At 41.0% G+C, this 16586-nt stretch overlaps 1 protein-coding gene across 4 annotated transcripts; it reads right to left on the minus strand.

Moving 5' to 3' along the window:
• Positions 1–532: 532 nt before the first annotated feature.
• On the minus strand, positions 533–16399 carry ACADSB (acyl-CoA dehydrogenase short/branched chain). Of its 4 annotated transcripts, none has more exons than XR_014564934.1 (12): positions 16103–16399; positions 13129–13288; positions 12627–12727; positions 11613–11819; positions 10683–10853; positions 8323–8448; positions 7721–7813; positions 6120–6209; positions 5341–5478; positions 4743–4842; positions 2994–3637; positions 533–2951 (listed from the first exon to the last, which is right to left on the minus strand). XR_014564934.1 is itself a non-coding variant. In XM_083741436.1 (11 exons), the coding sequence occupies exons 1-11, from the start codon at positions 16145–16147 to the stop codon at positions 3567–3569; spliced, it is 1302 nt and encodes a 433-aa protein (XP_083597562.1). In that variant the 5' UTR covers positions 16148–16399; the 3' UTR covers positions 533–3566. The 4 variants fall into 4 exon arrangements, 1 of the variants encoding a protein (XP_083597562.1); XR_014564935.1 differs by having other exon boundaries at positions 533–2702; positions 2747–3637; XR_014564936.1 differs by having other exon boundaries at positions 533–2128; positions 2380–3637.
• Positions 16400–16586: the final 187 nt, after the last annotated feature.

The following is a 16586-nucleotide window of genomic DNA, read 5'->3' on the forward strand; positions in this document are numbered from 1 at the left end:
AAATGTATCCTTGCTGTTCAGTTGGTTTAGTATGAAAACATTTGGTCTCTTGTGTTAACATTGCTCATAATCCTTTTTCTTGACTGTGACAGAGAGTAGAACATTTTTATTTTTATTTTTTTTAAAGCTTTTGGGGTGCCTTTAAGGGTACCTTGATGCCAAAGAAAGAAAGAGTGAGCAGAGAAGAAACTAAGAGAATCCCATATGTGTGTTCTTCTCCAGGGGCAGAAAGCAATCTTGTATGAATTGTGCTTGCATTTGCAAAAACCTTCCAATGTCAGCCTATGAAAAAATTAGGAAAGCAAGAGATAGCAATGTGTGCCAGAGAAAAAAGAAGAGAGAGAGAGAGAGAGTGAGGAAGGCATCTAGGCCTTACTTGTGCCACACAAGATCATTCTTCAAGTACTATCTCCATAGAATGTAGTTGTAGGGTAGATGGATAGACAGCACACACCACAGTCAGAAGACATTGTCATAGGCTTTGTTGATTGAGAAGAGGATGTTACGTGTATGGCATTCATCAACCACAATCTTATTTTACAGTTTTATTCCACTTTCACTTAGTAGATGCATTTGCATTTAATCACTTTTATAGCCACTTTGTGGGGTGTACAATCATGGTAGAAGACCTACAAAAATATTTGTAACAATGCACGCAGTACACATGCTGTACAAAAATACTTCACGTTAGATGCTCTTGATACAAACTGTACCTTTAACTTGAAATACTCACCAAGGATTTTCCTTAATGTTTGGTTTAGAAGGAATCGGATTCCGATCAGCTGCACACAGCCCAAAGCAGATATAATAAACACACAGTTCAAAGTGATAAAAACTTGTATGCTAGATGCTTAATGCAAAAGCCATTTCAAGTTAGGGTTGTAACATTCCCCCCTGCTGAAAGTGGATTTCTGCTTTTTAAAAGCTGCCTCCTAGCTAGAATTTAAAGAAAGCTTTCCCAGGCATGAGTTGTTATGAGGAAAGTTGTGCCTGCTGAATCTCTGACTGACATGCAGATGTTAAAAGACCCAGAGCCCCTCAAGAAAAGAAAGAGGCGAATGCAGGTCCTGTAACAGGTATATAGCAAAGTATATTGAATCAAGTAGCTGAACAGTTTTCATGAGCAACTTTCTACATTGTATAACTGGAGTATGTGGCTATACTTATTCTTAACTCACAAAGGTAGCTCAAATGTAACACAGACAAGCTTTCCATATTTTTTAATACAGCTAGATTGATTGAAGGCACAGTGGGGACCTTGTCATAGAAATATTATAGCCAATTACTGCCAGCTTAAAGAGTAATGCTACCACTTATTACTGGGGCTGCAATGTTTTGTCAATCAGATTACTCCATCTGAAACATTTTAATAAATTTAAAAGATGGCTCTATTAAACTTGCAGATCTTTGCAATTATTTTTTAATACAAGCATTCATTTTTAAAAAAAGAATACAGGCAGCACTCCCAGGCTGTGGAGTGAAGGCACATGAGGCCACCACCTTGTTGAAGCCAAGTAGGTCTGGACCTGGCTGGTGGCCTGGAAACCACATGGCCTCCGCCTTGGGTTCCATAAGAAAAGAAAGGTGGGAAATAAATGAATCATCGAAGAGAGATCACATCTTCTGTCACACAGAGGATATGCCTCTTCTAAGATGGCAGAAACAACAAGAAATTCAACGTGCCTGCTGGATTTCTGGTTTCTTCCCTTTTTTGGGAGGGGGCTGCCTTTTAATGTGTGGTGTGCGTTACCTAACAACAAAGTAGGCTTCCTCACCCTCCCCTCCTCTCCCCACCTTCAGAACACTGCTTATTCTGTTCCAGCACTACTTCTGATTAAACCCAGCAGCTATCACAAGATCTGAGCATACAAGGAAATGCATTCGCCTTAACGTCCCCATGCATGATCTACAATTTAGCCTCAGCATTTTTGCAGCTCAAGCTTGGACTCAGCAATGTTTCTTCCCCACATACACAACCAAATGCTTGCCCCCGACCCAATCTGATGGATGAACTAATATTAGTAACAGCAATATTTATTATGAGGGTGCTTTCCAATGGGCATTTTCTTCCACTAATAGAATGGAAAGAAACGTGTGTGTGTGTGTGTGTGTGTGTGTACAATGGTACCTTGGTTTACAAACTTAATCCATTTTGGAAGTCCGTTCTTAAACCGAAACCGTTCTTAAACTGAGATGTGCTTTCCCTAATGAGGCCTCCCGCCGCCAGTGCCCTTCCACCGTTCGGATTCCATTCTTAGACCGAGGTAAAGTTCTCAAACTGAGACATTCCGGATCTGCAGAGTTTGAAAACCAAATCGTTCTTAATCCGGACTGTTCTTAAACCGAGGTACCACTGTATTCAAGTTTCAAATACGGCACATATAAAAAGAATGCAAGATCACCTTGGTTGGGTACTCTTGTCTGCAACAGTTTCACCCAATGAGGTGTGGAAACAAGGTGATCATATTTTACATGTATGTGACTTTGGCACAAAAATTAAAAACTGCAGTCTAAAAGCCAACAAAGACAAAGGGGCTTAAAGGAAGCTGATAAAAACCCCACTGGCTTCAGTGGAACCAGCACTGCTTTCTCACTTAATCACTTGCAACCCTGCACAATATTTCATGATACTGTAGTGCCACTGACACCAGAATCTTATATTACCTTTTTATGTTCCAGTGAAGCAGTTCTATGTAAAATACCTTCAAGTATTCTTCCTGGCCATACTCTTCATAGTATTAATGACAGAGTAGTGCCATGGAAATGAACATACTCCTGGACACATTGCAATAGCCAAAATTAACAGGACTACTCAGAAGCAAATGTCTTACTTATTGCTGGCTCTGAGACCTTAATGCATTTTTACAGGATGCGCAGGATAAAGCATGAAGTACTAACTTTTAACCATCCTATAGGAAAAGCCCTGTATCACTTAGTTCCTTCATCTCCATCTTAACAACCATAGGACAAGTCTGTTCCAACTCCCCAAGTACAGCGCTGCAAATCAATCAAAGAGGTGGGTTATTTTGTCCATTATTATCCTGTTTGGGCCATGTTTTCAAGCACCAACCACTGATACTTGTGTAGTTCACTGACATGTATGGGTTGTAGGGTATTTTTTTAGTGTAACTTCATTACAGCTCCCATGTGATCAGGGCCATCACACTTGTGTGAATAGAATTTCAGAGATTTCTTGGCTACTTAGTTCTTTTTCACAGTTTGTATATTTGTGTGTTGGATCTTGATAAGCAGGTGCAAAAGTTCAAAGAGCCCACATGGTAAAGCAGAGAAGCCTTGATAGCCCAGAATCAACTGAAGTTATCAGTTCTACAAACCCCAACGTGTAGATACAAAAGAAGGTTGATTTTAACGGCATGTACCATTACAGTTGGGAAAATTAGTTATTATGGTACATTACTGAAGTGTAACAGTCTAGTCACTTATGCTGCAGTCTTGTACATATTTAAAATTACCACAATTTTTCTTATTTTGTCTTAGAAATTGGACATGAAGAAGTAGCCCGTGATTCACACCAGTACTGCAGCGGTAATTAGATCTCTTGATTTTCAGTATTCTTGAGCAATGCATTTTGCGATTGTGTTCAGCTGGATATTTGAAGTTCCTTCATATATGGTACCTGAAACAAACCATCAGGGTGGGGGAATAAATGAAGCAATAATATAAACAGTGATTTAAGCATGTCATGGTAAACATTAGATATGAGGCAAAGCTATATAATAGATGCAGAGTGAAAAAGGTCTGATAATACAGCCTCAAGTTCTACCGCTGGAGTATTTTTTGTTGTGATCAGTGCAGTATGTTAAACAATTTAGTAGAAACTTTGAATGTGGTGTGGTTTTATTACAAAGGAAGATGAAAGGGCAAGCTCACAAAAGTTATGGATTGACTCCAGAGGTGACCGTGTGCTTCCATTTGCAGAACAGGACTCTTGCTTCCTCTCCCCTTTTTCTGCAGCCACCCACACAATTGCTCTGAGGGACTGGGGGTCCCTCCAATTCAGATTTGGGAGGCACGTGGAGGCTGCAGGAGGGAGGAATAAGAAGCCCTGTTGTGCAAGCAGAAGTCTACTCACAAATGTTCAATTCCAACCTATAACTTGTATGTGTAAAGTACGTATCACTTTCATATCCTCTTGTACATATTTTAGTGGAGACAGTCCATTATGGCAGGCTGCAGATCAGTGACTGATGAGATTGTGATATCCACACAGATTTGTACAGTCTAACATAGATAGGGCTGGTCATAATTTTGCTGAAGAAAGCACAATGCATTTCCTAACAGAAATTAGTCCCTATATCTTCCACATCCAGAGGCATGGGGCCTGCTTTTCACTCATGCAATTCTGAGCAGCTAAGGATTGGAAGCGAATAATATAGCCGCATGGTGGGGCAGGTAGCATGGATTTGCCTATGCAGCTGTATGCGAAGGGACTAACAGACCTACATTCTGGGTAAACTAACTAAGGTATCTAATCTGTTTGCCTGCAGGTAGCTGGGACAGTGAAGAGGGTTAGGAACCTGGTGTGGCTAAGATTGTAGATCAAAACTTGACAAACAATCAGACTTCCAGGTTCTTATAGACTTGCCGCTCAATATCCATATCAGGAGATGGAGAATGGCAAATGCGCTTTGTTGATAACTTTCTGATCATTCAAACTTAAACTGGATAAAAATGCTACGTTTTCATTTTCAGCAGATGATCTCTAAGAAACTGCTACTTACCGATCTTGCAATCCCTGTAATATTTCTCAATAGGATAATCTTTTGTGAAGCCAACTCCGCCCATCCATTCAATACATTTACTTGTTGTTAGAGTAGCAACCTGCAAAAAACACATGAAGCATGCTGTGACTTTTGCTCAATTCAAATCAATACTGTACTATCCTCACCGTGAGAATACTGATACCAGGTTGGTGCATTCACTGTACTCTGTTTGTCAAGCATATTCAGACATGTAGAAAGTTTTAATCCGGTATTTGGCTTATTGCTGATTTTAATCATTTTTAAAATGTTTAAAATGCTGTTTTTAATGGGTGATTTTCTTGTTTCATTCTTTCAGTAAGCCACTTTGAGGTTGCATTACAATCAATCAATATATATATATATATATATATATATATATAGTTCTAAATTGTGTATATGGTTGTTTTATATAGGCAAATGTTTTAATTGTATTGATAAGGAATTGTTCCATATATGCTTTTATTGCAAATTGCTTCAGGATGTTTCATGATAAGCTACCTGTAATAATATAAAGCCACAGTTCAGTTATGTTTCATTTAAAAAGAAAAGGCAAAAAAGAACCTCGAATACAGCTTACCTCTGCTGCATAATACTTGGCCATGCTTGACTCTTTTATGAATGGTCTTCCGCTTTCTGCAAGTCGAGCTGCATTGTAGGTTAACAATCTTGCAGCTTCTATCTGTACAGCCACTTGCGCAATCTGATGTTGCATTCCCTTGAAAGAAACAAGTTCCATGTAAAACTAAACTTGAAAGAGAAAATCATCCTCCCTTCCCCAGCTGCCAAATATAATGCTCAGTTCCTGATCCTATGAGTGACTGATATGGCAATTATTTGTTTGTTTACTCAGGTGTAAACAGAACTGTATTCATTTCCAGGTAAGAAATGAAGTCTAAAGTGCCAAAAGACCAAGCCAAAAACAACCAAAAAAGCAAGGGGAAATCATTACTATAATTACCATTTTATAAACACATCCTGTGGCAACTACAGTGAAATATAATATTGCAAATATTACAGTGGTTAACCAAATTGTAGCTTGAATGACAAATTACAAATGAACTTTTAAACAATTCTACCACGATGCAAGAAATAACTGCATCATGGTAGAATTGTGTAAAAATTCGTAGCTGAAGGAGTTCTCACTCAAGTTATAGAAAGTTCTGCCACACAGATAGTCAGAAAGGTATTACTACTTAAAATGTTTTCTTCATATTTACTCACATGTAATCCTTCAAAAAAAATGTGGCAGCAGTTAAGAAGTTATAGTACTGTGGCCTACAAAATATCAGCTGTGATAAGCATTTCTTTTTTACTTTTTGTTTTTAGACCCATTTTACAGAATGCACTCATCGCTACCTGAAAATCAAATGTGCTTTTTCCAAATTGGGACCTCTCCTTTGTATATGGGATGGTGTGGTCAAAACATCCTTGTGCTAATCCCAACATCTGTGAATGAACAACAACAAAAAGCAAATGTTACTAATGTGGTTAGAAAAGTGTCACAGTCCTCTTTAAAAGGGCAAGACAAGCTTTGTGACAATTGCCAGGAGTGATGGGAGAGATTTTGTATTCCAGAAAGACTAAACCCCCCCCAGCAAACTTAGTTATATGCAGAATTCAAAAGGCAGTGAAAGAAGCTAGAAGTCGGGTATTTCTAAGAGCATCTCACCATCACTTACATTTTATTCATTTAATTTTCAACGCCCCATCACACAGCATAATAATACCTAGTCAGTCGCCAGCAGTCCATTTCACTGCTTAATATGGAAAGTGATAATCTAACAACATTAATGTGTAATGCCTTGATAAGGTTACTTACTTATTAATACTGTTCTCCTAAACTTAATAGCTCAGGGTGGGCTTTTTTTTTCATAATATGCTGATTAAATTCTAAATTAAAACCAGGTTTTTAATGGGGGCGGGGAGAGGAAGGGAACCTGGGTTTTTGCTCATGACATCTCTCTTTACTTCAAGGTGTTGTAACATAGTATTTCGTTAAGATACTCTTGGTGTGAGTGGCGAAGGGAGGCTTCTAAAGAAGGAGACTGAAACCTAGTCACTGTGGCTAAAATTCAAAGAACTATGCAACTACTTCCATGTGCCCAAGGACACATAGAATAGCAGCCATCATTACAAAGCATTTCTGAAACCCAAGGGGCTATTCAAAAGCAGCTTGCGATATCACATGGAAACCTCTTGTTCAAAGAAAAAAAAGGCATCCCATTGGGCATGCCCAATAATTGTTGGGTCCGAGCCTATGTGCTTAAAGAATGTTAAGTCGTGATGTGGTGCACTTTACAGTGGTACCTCGGGTTACGTACTTCATTCGTTCTGGAGGTCCGTTCTTAGCCTGAAACTGTTCTTAACCTGAAGCACCACTTTAGCTAATGAGGCCTCCCGCTGCTGCCGCGTGATTTCTGTTCTCATCCTGAAGCAAAGTTCTTAACCCGAGGTACTATTTCTGGGTTAGCAGAGTCTGTAACCTGAAGTGTCTGTAACCTGAGGTACCACTGTATTTCTCCAAGAGAAAGGAAAGACTGGGAGCATGTAGGTAGGGAATTATGCAATCCAGCAGCCAGCTCCTAATCTCTTTAACAACAGTTGTGGAAGACTCTTTAGCCATATTCAGTCTTTCAACCCCTCAGAGGATTCCAGATGGGTGAAGGGGAAGCGTGTGACCCCACGTTCTCTGCCACGTTCTGATGGGCCCAGCCCTGCTGCAAATCATATAATGGGGGAGGGAGTAATAGGCTTTAAGTATACACACCTTCAGCCACAGTGTCTGGACAGTGGTGGCTCTCCTGATTCAAGTAATTGTAACTTGATGACACTTAAAAGGGCTTTTGTTACAATTCTGCAACATCCTTTTTGAGATCAGGACTGGTGGGGGGCAGTCAAAACTGTATACACTGTGCGTTACGTCTGCACTGGACCTAAGTAATTATAGCCATACTTACCTGTGCAGCTATTCCTATTCTTCCCGTATTGAGCATTCCAATGGCATACTTATAGCCCTGCCCAACTTGCCCAAGCACGTTGGTCACAGGAACCTGAGGAATTAAGCAAAATCAATTAATTGCTAGTAGCCCTTTACTTCCATCTCCACATTTATTGATTTAAAAAATATAGACCTTTTAAACATAAATGCTTCCCAAGGAGGTTTACAAAAACGCACACAGACAAAGCAACAAACCACAATACGACTTTGAAACCAGCAACCTCACTACACTGCTTCCATACAACTGCAGAGCCAAACGTGTATTTTACATTCAGTTATGAGGAACATAAAAAAAGCAAACTACCGTATGGCTTTTGGTTGACAAAAATTTTGTAAATTTGGATCAATCATAAATCAACAGATTGCGTTCGTCTGTGATTCAAATTTAAATTTGCTATATTTCTAAATGTTTTTTTTAAGCCAACCTCCTGTGAGTATTGCACCATTCATCTTCCAAACTCATGCTAATTTATGCAACTGCATCCCACTGAGCTGCTTGTACTGAGCTACAGTATTGCAACAACTTAGCTAAATTCCACAGCTTTAAAAAGACTACTGCACCTTCACATTTTCAAATGTTACAGGACATGTAGATGTGGCTCTGATTCCCAGTTTATCCTCCTTCTTTCCTACATGTAGGCCCTCTGTATTACGGTCTACTATAAAACAGGTAATTCCTTTATAGCCCTAGGAAGGAAAGACATACGGAAAATTAACTGTGCTGATAATAAGGATGGGGTAGAAATTCAATTCAGTTCACATTAAAAGCAGATATACCTAATTCACACATTCTGAAAATGCAGCAATCCTTTGAAATCTGCACTCCTCTGATTTTTGCAGGGCAGTTTTCCAACCAGGTAATGTAAGGTTAAGATTGCATGAAAATGCATATACCAGTAAAAAAAATAGAACACAAAACTCATTATATTAGGCGGTGTTCCATACAAAAAAAAGGTGTAATGAAATAAAATACTAGCGCATGTTTGTGAGTACCTTTAAAAAAGGATTAGGAAACCTATGTAGAACTGTGGAGAATCCAACTTAATACTGGAAAAATGAGAAGCTGCGAGAAACCAGAATTCACCCTCCTAGCTTGGGGTTGGATTCCAGCCAAGGCTGCCCAGTCTTTCCTTTTCAGTATGCCATTTAAGTGAAGATCTTTATCCCAATCTGTGTCTGTATTAGATCTGAAATTATTTCTATTTACAGATTGAGTTTTATACATGGATTTGTTTTTATTGTAAACACTTTTAACTGTGAAATTGACTGCAGTGGTACCTTGGTTGTCAAACCAAGGAGTCTGTCAAACCAAGGAGTTCCAGGAGTCTGTTCGACTCTCAAAACTGTTCAAAAAACAAGGCAGTTTCTGATTGGCTGCAGGAACTTCCTGCACTCAAGCAGAAGCCGTGTCAGCATCCGAAAAACGTTTGCAAACCAGAACGCTTACTTCTGGGTTTGCGGTGTTCGGGAGCTGATTTGTTCGGAAGCCAAACTGTTCTAGTACCAAGGTACCACTGTATATAAATAAATGTTCTGGATTGCTGGTTGTGCAATACAGTGCCTAATAATGAACAGTGCAAAACTGTACAACAACTGTGTAACCATCTTTCTTTGTCTGACTGCATCCTTTACCATCCCATCTTATCCCTGGTCTGCCATTTGTTCCTCTGCGTTTTGTGGAATCCAGTGTGCCCACCAGCTGAAAGAACCTGCACCTGGAAATGCCCTCAAGCGCCATTTCTGCAACGCAACAATGCCACCCATTCTATGCCTCTGAATTCCATGTTGCTCTCAACTAACAGATTTTTATTTTAGTTCACCTGTGTATGCTGCTGTTCCTCTCCCCACCCCCCAAAAAATGAAAATCAAGGTAGCTAATAATATACCAAAATGAATAAAAAATATCATCCTGGAAATTCCTAGAGGATGAATGTTTCAAAAAGTTACTAACCACGCAAGATACCAAGAGCTTGAGCACTAATCTTCTTGGCACTCAAGCTGTAATTATTTTTAAAACTCAGGACACGTAATTGCATGCTATGTATTAAGCATATAGTGGACCCTCTGGATACGAATGTAATTCGTTCCAGGGGTCCGTCCGTACCCCAAAAAATCCACAAGTAGAGGAGCCGCTTCTGCGCTTCCTGGTTTGCCACGCTCGCAACCCGAAAGTTATGTTACCCAAAGGTAACGTAACCCAAGGGTCCACTATAACATGTGATTTGTCCTTTGTCACTCACTAGTAAAAGGTAAAAAGGTAAAGGACCCCTGGACAGTTAAGTACAGGCAAAGGCGACTATGGGGTTGTGGCACTCATCTCGCTTTATTGGCTGAGAGAGCCAGCGTTTGTCCACAGACAGCTTTCCGGGTCATGTGGCCAGCATGACTAAACTGATTCTGGTGCAACGGAACACTGTGACGGAAACCAGAGCACACAGAAACACCATTTACTTTCCCGTACCTATTTATCTACTTTCACTGGTGTGCTTTTGAACTGCTAGGTTGGCAGGGCAACGGAAGCTCACCCTGTTGTGGGGATTCGAACCACTGACCTTCTAATCGGCAAGCCCAAGAGGCTGTGGTTTAGACCACAGGGCCACCCGCACCTTTACCTTTTTACTCACTAGTATGGATACTCCAGACAGGGCTTCTCAGATGCAAATAGGATAAGAAAAACACCAGGGCAGTCAGAAGGGATTGGGGGGCAAAGGGAGAGAAAGAGAGATCAAGGTTCCTAACTCTGCTCTTCTGCTGTTTTTAGCAAATTTCCAAAGCAACAGAAGAAATTCCATAAGTTGAGGATACAGGAAGAAAAAGGAAGACTGCCAGTATAAGCAAGGTACAAGTCTAGTTTATACCTTGTAATTAATCTTGATGCAATGCCTTAGTAAAATCAAGCAATAACTGTTTTAGCTACTTACTGCGGAAGGGTTGGCATTTGCCATCACCAGAAACACTCCTGCATGCTCAGCAAAGCTAATCCACATCTTTGACCCACTGATGATATAGTAGTCCCCCTTCTTTTCAGCACGAGTCTTCAAGGAAAACGCATCACTGCCAGAACCAGGCTCTGAAAGGCAGAAGCTGCCCATCTATCATTTTAAAATAAAGTCAAGTCACTAGATATATTCACTCTGCAAACATTTTGAGAACATAGGTACAGCAAGGTAATCAAGTAAGAAAGGATTTTTTTTTTCAACCAGTGGCATATTTAATCCACAAGACAAGTAAATCTAAGTATTTACACAATATAGTCTCTCAAACATTTTCGCACCACTCCAACTGAAAAAACACCCAACACTTTCTTGGATGGCGCTGGTTGGAAAACAAAGAAGGGCTGTTACTAGTTATTGTTTCAATCAGAGCAAATGGTTTCCTAGAATTCCACCATCTCATTCATCCTGAACATAGCAGTGCTATGGAGGAAAGGGGGAACAGCTGCTGCAATAACAGGGACACTGTTATGCTGTGCACTGGCAGTGAGAAATATACAAAAAGCTCTGCCACAGGCCAGTTTAGTGGCCTCTTTAAGGGTGATGAAAATCAACAGTTTAACTCCAAAAACTTTGAATGATTTGGCTGTAAAAATCTCTTTTACCCAACCGAAGACTCACAGGAGTCAATGAGACATGATTATGCCTAAACTCAACTGGTTTAGTATAACTAGGGCTAGGCTGTGGATGGAGCTCTTAGGCTGCAGTCCTATGCAAGCTTACTTGAGAGTAAGCTTCAATAAATTGGTGGCACTTACTCCTAAATAAATCTATGGTACATAGGTTTCTGCAGTTCGTTCCTTAAGGTGGAAATTCTAATATGCATATTTAACTTATGTGCCAATATACTTCACCTACCATGTCTTTCGCCAGTCTAGGCAAATAGGTTTGCTTTTGTTCTTCTGTGCCATACGTCGTAAACAATTTATTGGTTAAGGTATTCTGGAGTTCACACATAAGCGATACTGATGGATCAACCTTGGCCAACTCCTCAACCACCAGAATAGTGGAAAAAAAGGAAAATCCAGTTCCTCCATATTTTGGATCAAGATCAATACCCATCAACTGAAAAAGAAAGAACAAGCTGTTGTTAGGAGTGGGTGGAGAAACCTTATGAATTCTAACTTCTACTCAACTTCCATAATCTTTGCTAGAAAAAAGAGCTATTGGGGTGGTATTCTGCTAGGTTTCACCCAGAGAAGGCCCAATGAATTTAACGAACATGACTCATTTCACTTAGTTTCAATGGGTCTACTCTGAGTAAAATTTAGCTGAATACCATTCATTGATTCCGAAAGGAATTTTCATGTGTACCTTCATATAATCACAGCCTCCCACTGAACTCTAGGATATGTTCACAAGATTTGGCTATCAGCATGCTCAAGTTTGAGATCCAATACTGTGATCCTACAGATTTGTTTGTTGTACTCCTGAATCAGCAAATTTTAGAATCAGAGTGCATAATACTAAAACATTATTGTTACTTGTGCCTCTTATTTAACTAAAGAGTAATCAAAATACCCGAAAGTGCAACCCTAGCCATGTCCACTCAGAAGCAACTCCTTTTGAATTGATTTGGGCTTGCTCCCATGTAAGTGGGGTCAGGATGTAACCTTAGTCACCAAATGTTTCCCCCTGAAATCTACCTCCAGTGAAACTACTGCATAAATTTTCTATCTGCTAAGAAGAAGAAAAGAAGCTACAAATATTTACAGAAAAATGGAATGAAAGCTAGCAGTCAGCCCTGTGACCATTTTTCAATTATATCATTCATCCTTTTGCTTATTGTGTTACAAATGTATACGTACAGTACTCAGTGTGCAAAGGGAAGAAGCTATATACTGCATTAAAAACACCAAAATATGTACAAACCCCTTGTTCAAATAGCCCTTGTACAATAGAATCGTCCATTTTTGCATCAGCATCCATTTTCTGTACCAATGGTAGCACTCTCTCATGAGCAAACTTTTTCACTATAAGGAAGAAAAGATATAAAGAATCTCATTGTTAGCCTTAAGTTGCAGTGAAGCCAGAAATTTAACAGATATAAAATTCACAAATGTAAGTTAGATAGCACTAGTGGCTACAGTTAGATTTAGGTCTTTTGATTTAAGTTTAGTGGAGTGGGGGAAAGGTAACAGTATTTATCCACTCTGTAACAGAGAATTGTGTACATAGACTTAAACTGACATTTAATTCTTCAAAACATCAATTTTTGAAAATGAGCTAACAATTTATGGTTGGGGGTGAATTTCTTGCTTACAGAAGTGATTTGTTCTCTTCAGTGCATTATTATAAATCACATGCCATGTAGAAAATAATTGATTCAGTGATGGCAGACTTCGCCCATAGAGATAGAATTCAAATACATTACCCATTTCTTTGATCATGATCTCCTCTTCTGTAAATGTCTGAAGTGGAGCACAAGTTACTCCCTCACTGGGTAGGTTTGGTAAAGCCTCAGATTTGGAAGATTTAAAGAAACTGGGTTGCCTCATGCAAAAATTTATGCATGGAAGAATATTCCATCTCAGCTGTGGATAAAACATATTTTAAGAAGGAGAGAACAATATCACTAGAGAAAATAATCTTAGCCTGAAACTACAAATAAGATATCTCCATGAAATCTCAGGGAGCAAGGGCAGACTCAGACCAAAGTGACTAATGAGGACATCATCACTAGACTTGGGTTGTGAGCAAGGGTGGATATTATAATTTGGGGTACTGGGGAAAGAAACTGCTCCCAAGTGAACAAAAGTGTCCTACAAGATACTTCAGAATATAAACAGGATGAAAGTCAGCCCTATATCAGGAATAGTGCCCTCCCGAAGTTGGGGCTTCCAATTCCCATCAGCCCCAACTAGCAAAGCCACAGTCAGGAGTCATGGGAATGTGCAATAAGGTATCTGGACTGCACCATGTTGGCTACCCCTGCAATACAGCATGCCCTTGACTTATGTGGTGGTTGCTACAGGTGTTGTGGAAGTTGTCTCTGTTGATCATGTTAGATGTTTTGAGTCACGCACACAGGTTATCATTTGATTTGCTTTAGTAATCAACTGATGAGCATGCACATGAACAACTTCAAGATCTTATCTGGTGAAACAACATTTGCATAGTCCAAGACTGTAAATTCTGATTTTCATTCTTCGTTTTAAGCAATCTTATTTCTCTGGCTTTGTTGCTGAGAACACAAGTAAGGCCACTCCCTCTCCAATGTTAAGAACACTTAGGAGAGACACCTTTCAACAGAAATCTGTTTAGGATTATCATGCAACAATCCTTTGACTTGCTTATATCTAACAGCGTATGTGCTTAAATTTAACATTGAAACAGACCAAACTTAATTTCAGGCAGAACAGACTGAAAGGTAATTTCCATTTTGTTAAGGTAACTTCAGCCTTTTTGAAAAAAACTAGATTATAAAGAATCTACATAGATTTTTGTTTAGCTGCTCTGTAAAGTGATGGTGCTATATAAAACTACAATAACTATAATATAAAGGGCTTAGTACTGGAGCCTAGTGGCCTGATTTATGTTGTTAGGTCCTATGCAGATTTAAACACATTGGATACATTTAGATTCAATGCAAATGGTTTATTTAGTTTAACTGTGGCTTGCTTATACATGCAAACCTGTTTCGGTGGGCTTAGATATGGGCTAAGTACACAGGATTGGGTTTTAAGTTGCAAGTCAACCCACCTTCACATTAAACAAATTCTTGCTGACAGGCAAGTAGACCAAGATTGCTCTCACTTTATAAAAAGAGGCAACTCCCTGTTATGCTCTCTTCCACTATAAAAATTTACAATGGGCAATATACAGGAACATTTGCAAATAACTCCTGAATTATGTAGAAAGTTCACACTGTAGGGTTAGGCCCTTGAAAGGGGTTGGCACACATAAAATAAGTATACTGAAGTACAGTGGTGCCCCGCAAGACGAACGCCTCGCAAGACGAAAAACCCGCTAGACGAAAGGGTTTTCCGTTTTGGAGGCACTTCGCAAAACGAATTTCCCTATGGGCTTGCTTCGCAAGAAGAAAGCCCATAGGAAAAATCTCCGGGGACCTCTTTTAAATGCTAGCGGTGGGGAGCAAAGCTTTTCCCCCCCTCCGGCCTTCAGAAGAGGTCCAGGAAGGCCGGCGGGGGCCAAAAGGCTTTGCTCCCCACCGCCAGCATTTTAAAAGCAGTCCGGGAGGGCAGGGAAGCTCTTCCCGCTATCCCGGATGGCTTTTGAAGGCAGGCGGGGGGAAGCAAAGACTTTTGCCCCCCGCCGGCCTTCAGAAGAGGTCGGGGGACAGACTGTCCCCGGACCTGGTCTGAAGGCAGTTTCCATAGGAACGCATTAATTGATTAACAGCTCTCTTTTCAAAAATACTGAAATATGGGTTACCAAGTTCTCTTGTTCATTCCTACAATAAAGGACCAACATGAATGAAGTTTTATTTCCTAAGTCAATCTTGAACAGCTAGTAGTGTTGAACTTAGTAGCTTTATAGTAGTTCCCTCTTTAGTTGGCAATGTGTATTAATTTTCTTTAGAAGGTGGTAAGCCAGGCCTGATGCACCTACTAGGGGGACATCCTGCTTATTCTACACTTCTATCTCATAGTGCTGCCCTGATGATCACTGAAATGCTTACACCCAGCTTTGCAGCAGAGTTATATGCATTTTCATTCAGTGTTCAGTGGAGCTGAAACATTGATGTTTAGAACTGTTGCGTTAGGCTTATTGTTATTACTGGCACATCTTGACAAAGGGTATGCAAATTTAGCCTACTCCACAGAGTGAAAAGGGGTGTGGGATGAAGGAGAGATCACCTCATGGCTCCCCTGCGCACAAACACACCCTTTATCCATTTCTAAAGAGAGAGTGAGAGGTGCCAGAACTCAGCAGCATCTGGAAATCCCGTTCTCCGATTTGGCAACTGTGCCTCCTAAATCCCAAAACGCATGGAGACCGTATGCTCCCACGCCCTCTAGTCCAAGTAGAGTTTAACCACCTTTTCCCGTGCATCCTCCTGAAATTCATCAACGGAAGCTTTCTCCGTGGCTGGATCTGTGCTTGGACACAGCTCACCTGTACAGGTGAGGTTTACAAAGGACTCTCCCTCTTACCAGGGGCCAGACTACCTTGCACATCTGGACTACGTTCCTCTTCTCGCACTGGCTTCCCGACGCTTTTTGACTCGAGATGCCCGGATTCTAACCTGCGACCATCTGCTTGCAAAGCAGCCGATCCACCCGCCCACCTGCAGCCTCCACCTGCCACCTGCGTCCTGGATCTGAAAACAGCCTCCCCCGCCGCCGCCCCGAGCTGAGCCCCTGGAAAACAACGGCGACATTTACCTTCCCGCAGCGCCTGAGCGAAGACAGAGCACCTGCCGCCGCCATCCCTTCTGCCGCCGCAGCTTCTGCCCCCGAAGGCCGAGCGGACACCGAACTTGCTGGAGGAACCCAAAGAGGAACCTTCTGCCCACCTTTACAGAAAGCCTGCCGTGCAATGCACTTCTGGTTCCCAATGGAACCCTCCTCCTCCTCTTCCTCCTGAGGGGCGAGAGTGCTTAGAAGCGCAACGACTCTCGTTCCCCAGCTCCCCGCCCCCGATAAGGAGCAGCGTCGCCTTGATTTTTACAGGCGTTTGCTCATCCCCTTCGTTCTCGCCCCCGCACATTAAAGGCGGGAGCCCGACGGTATGCGACTGGATACCGGAAGTTCCACAGAAATCAAGAGGAAAATAAAAACAAGCAAACCACCCGCTTTGGAGAGCGAGAGCGCGCTGCTTCCCACGCCTCCCTTTGAGAACGGCGCGCGCCGGCCGCGCCTGCTGGCG

The sequence above is a fragment of the Podarcis gaigeae genome (assembly GCF_964106915.1).
Source record: "Podarcis gaigeae genome assembly, chromosome: 5".
Classification (NCBI taxonomy): Eukaryota; Metazoa; Chordata; class Lepidosauria; order Squamata; family Lacertidae; genus Podarcis; species Podarcis gaigeae.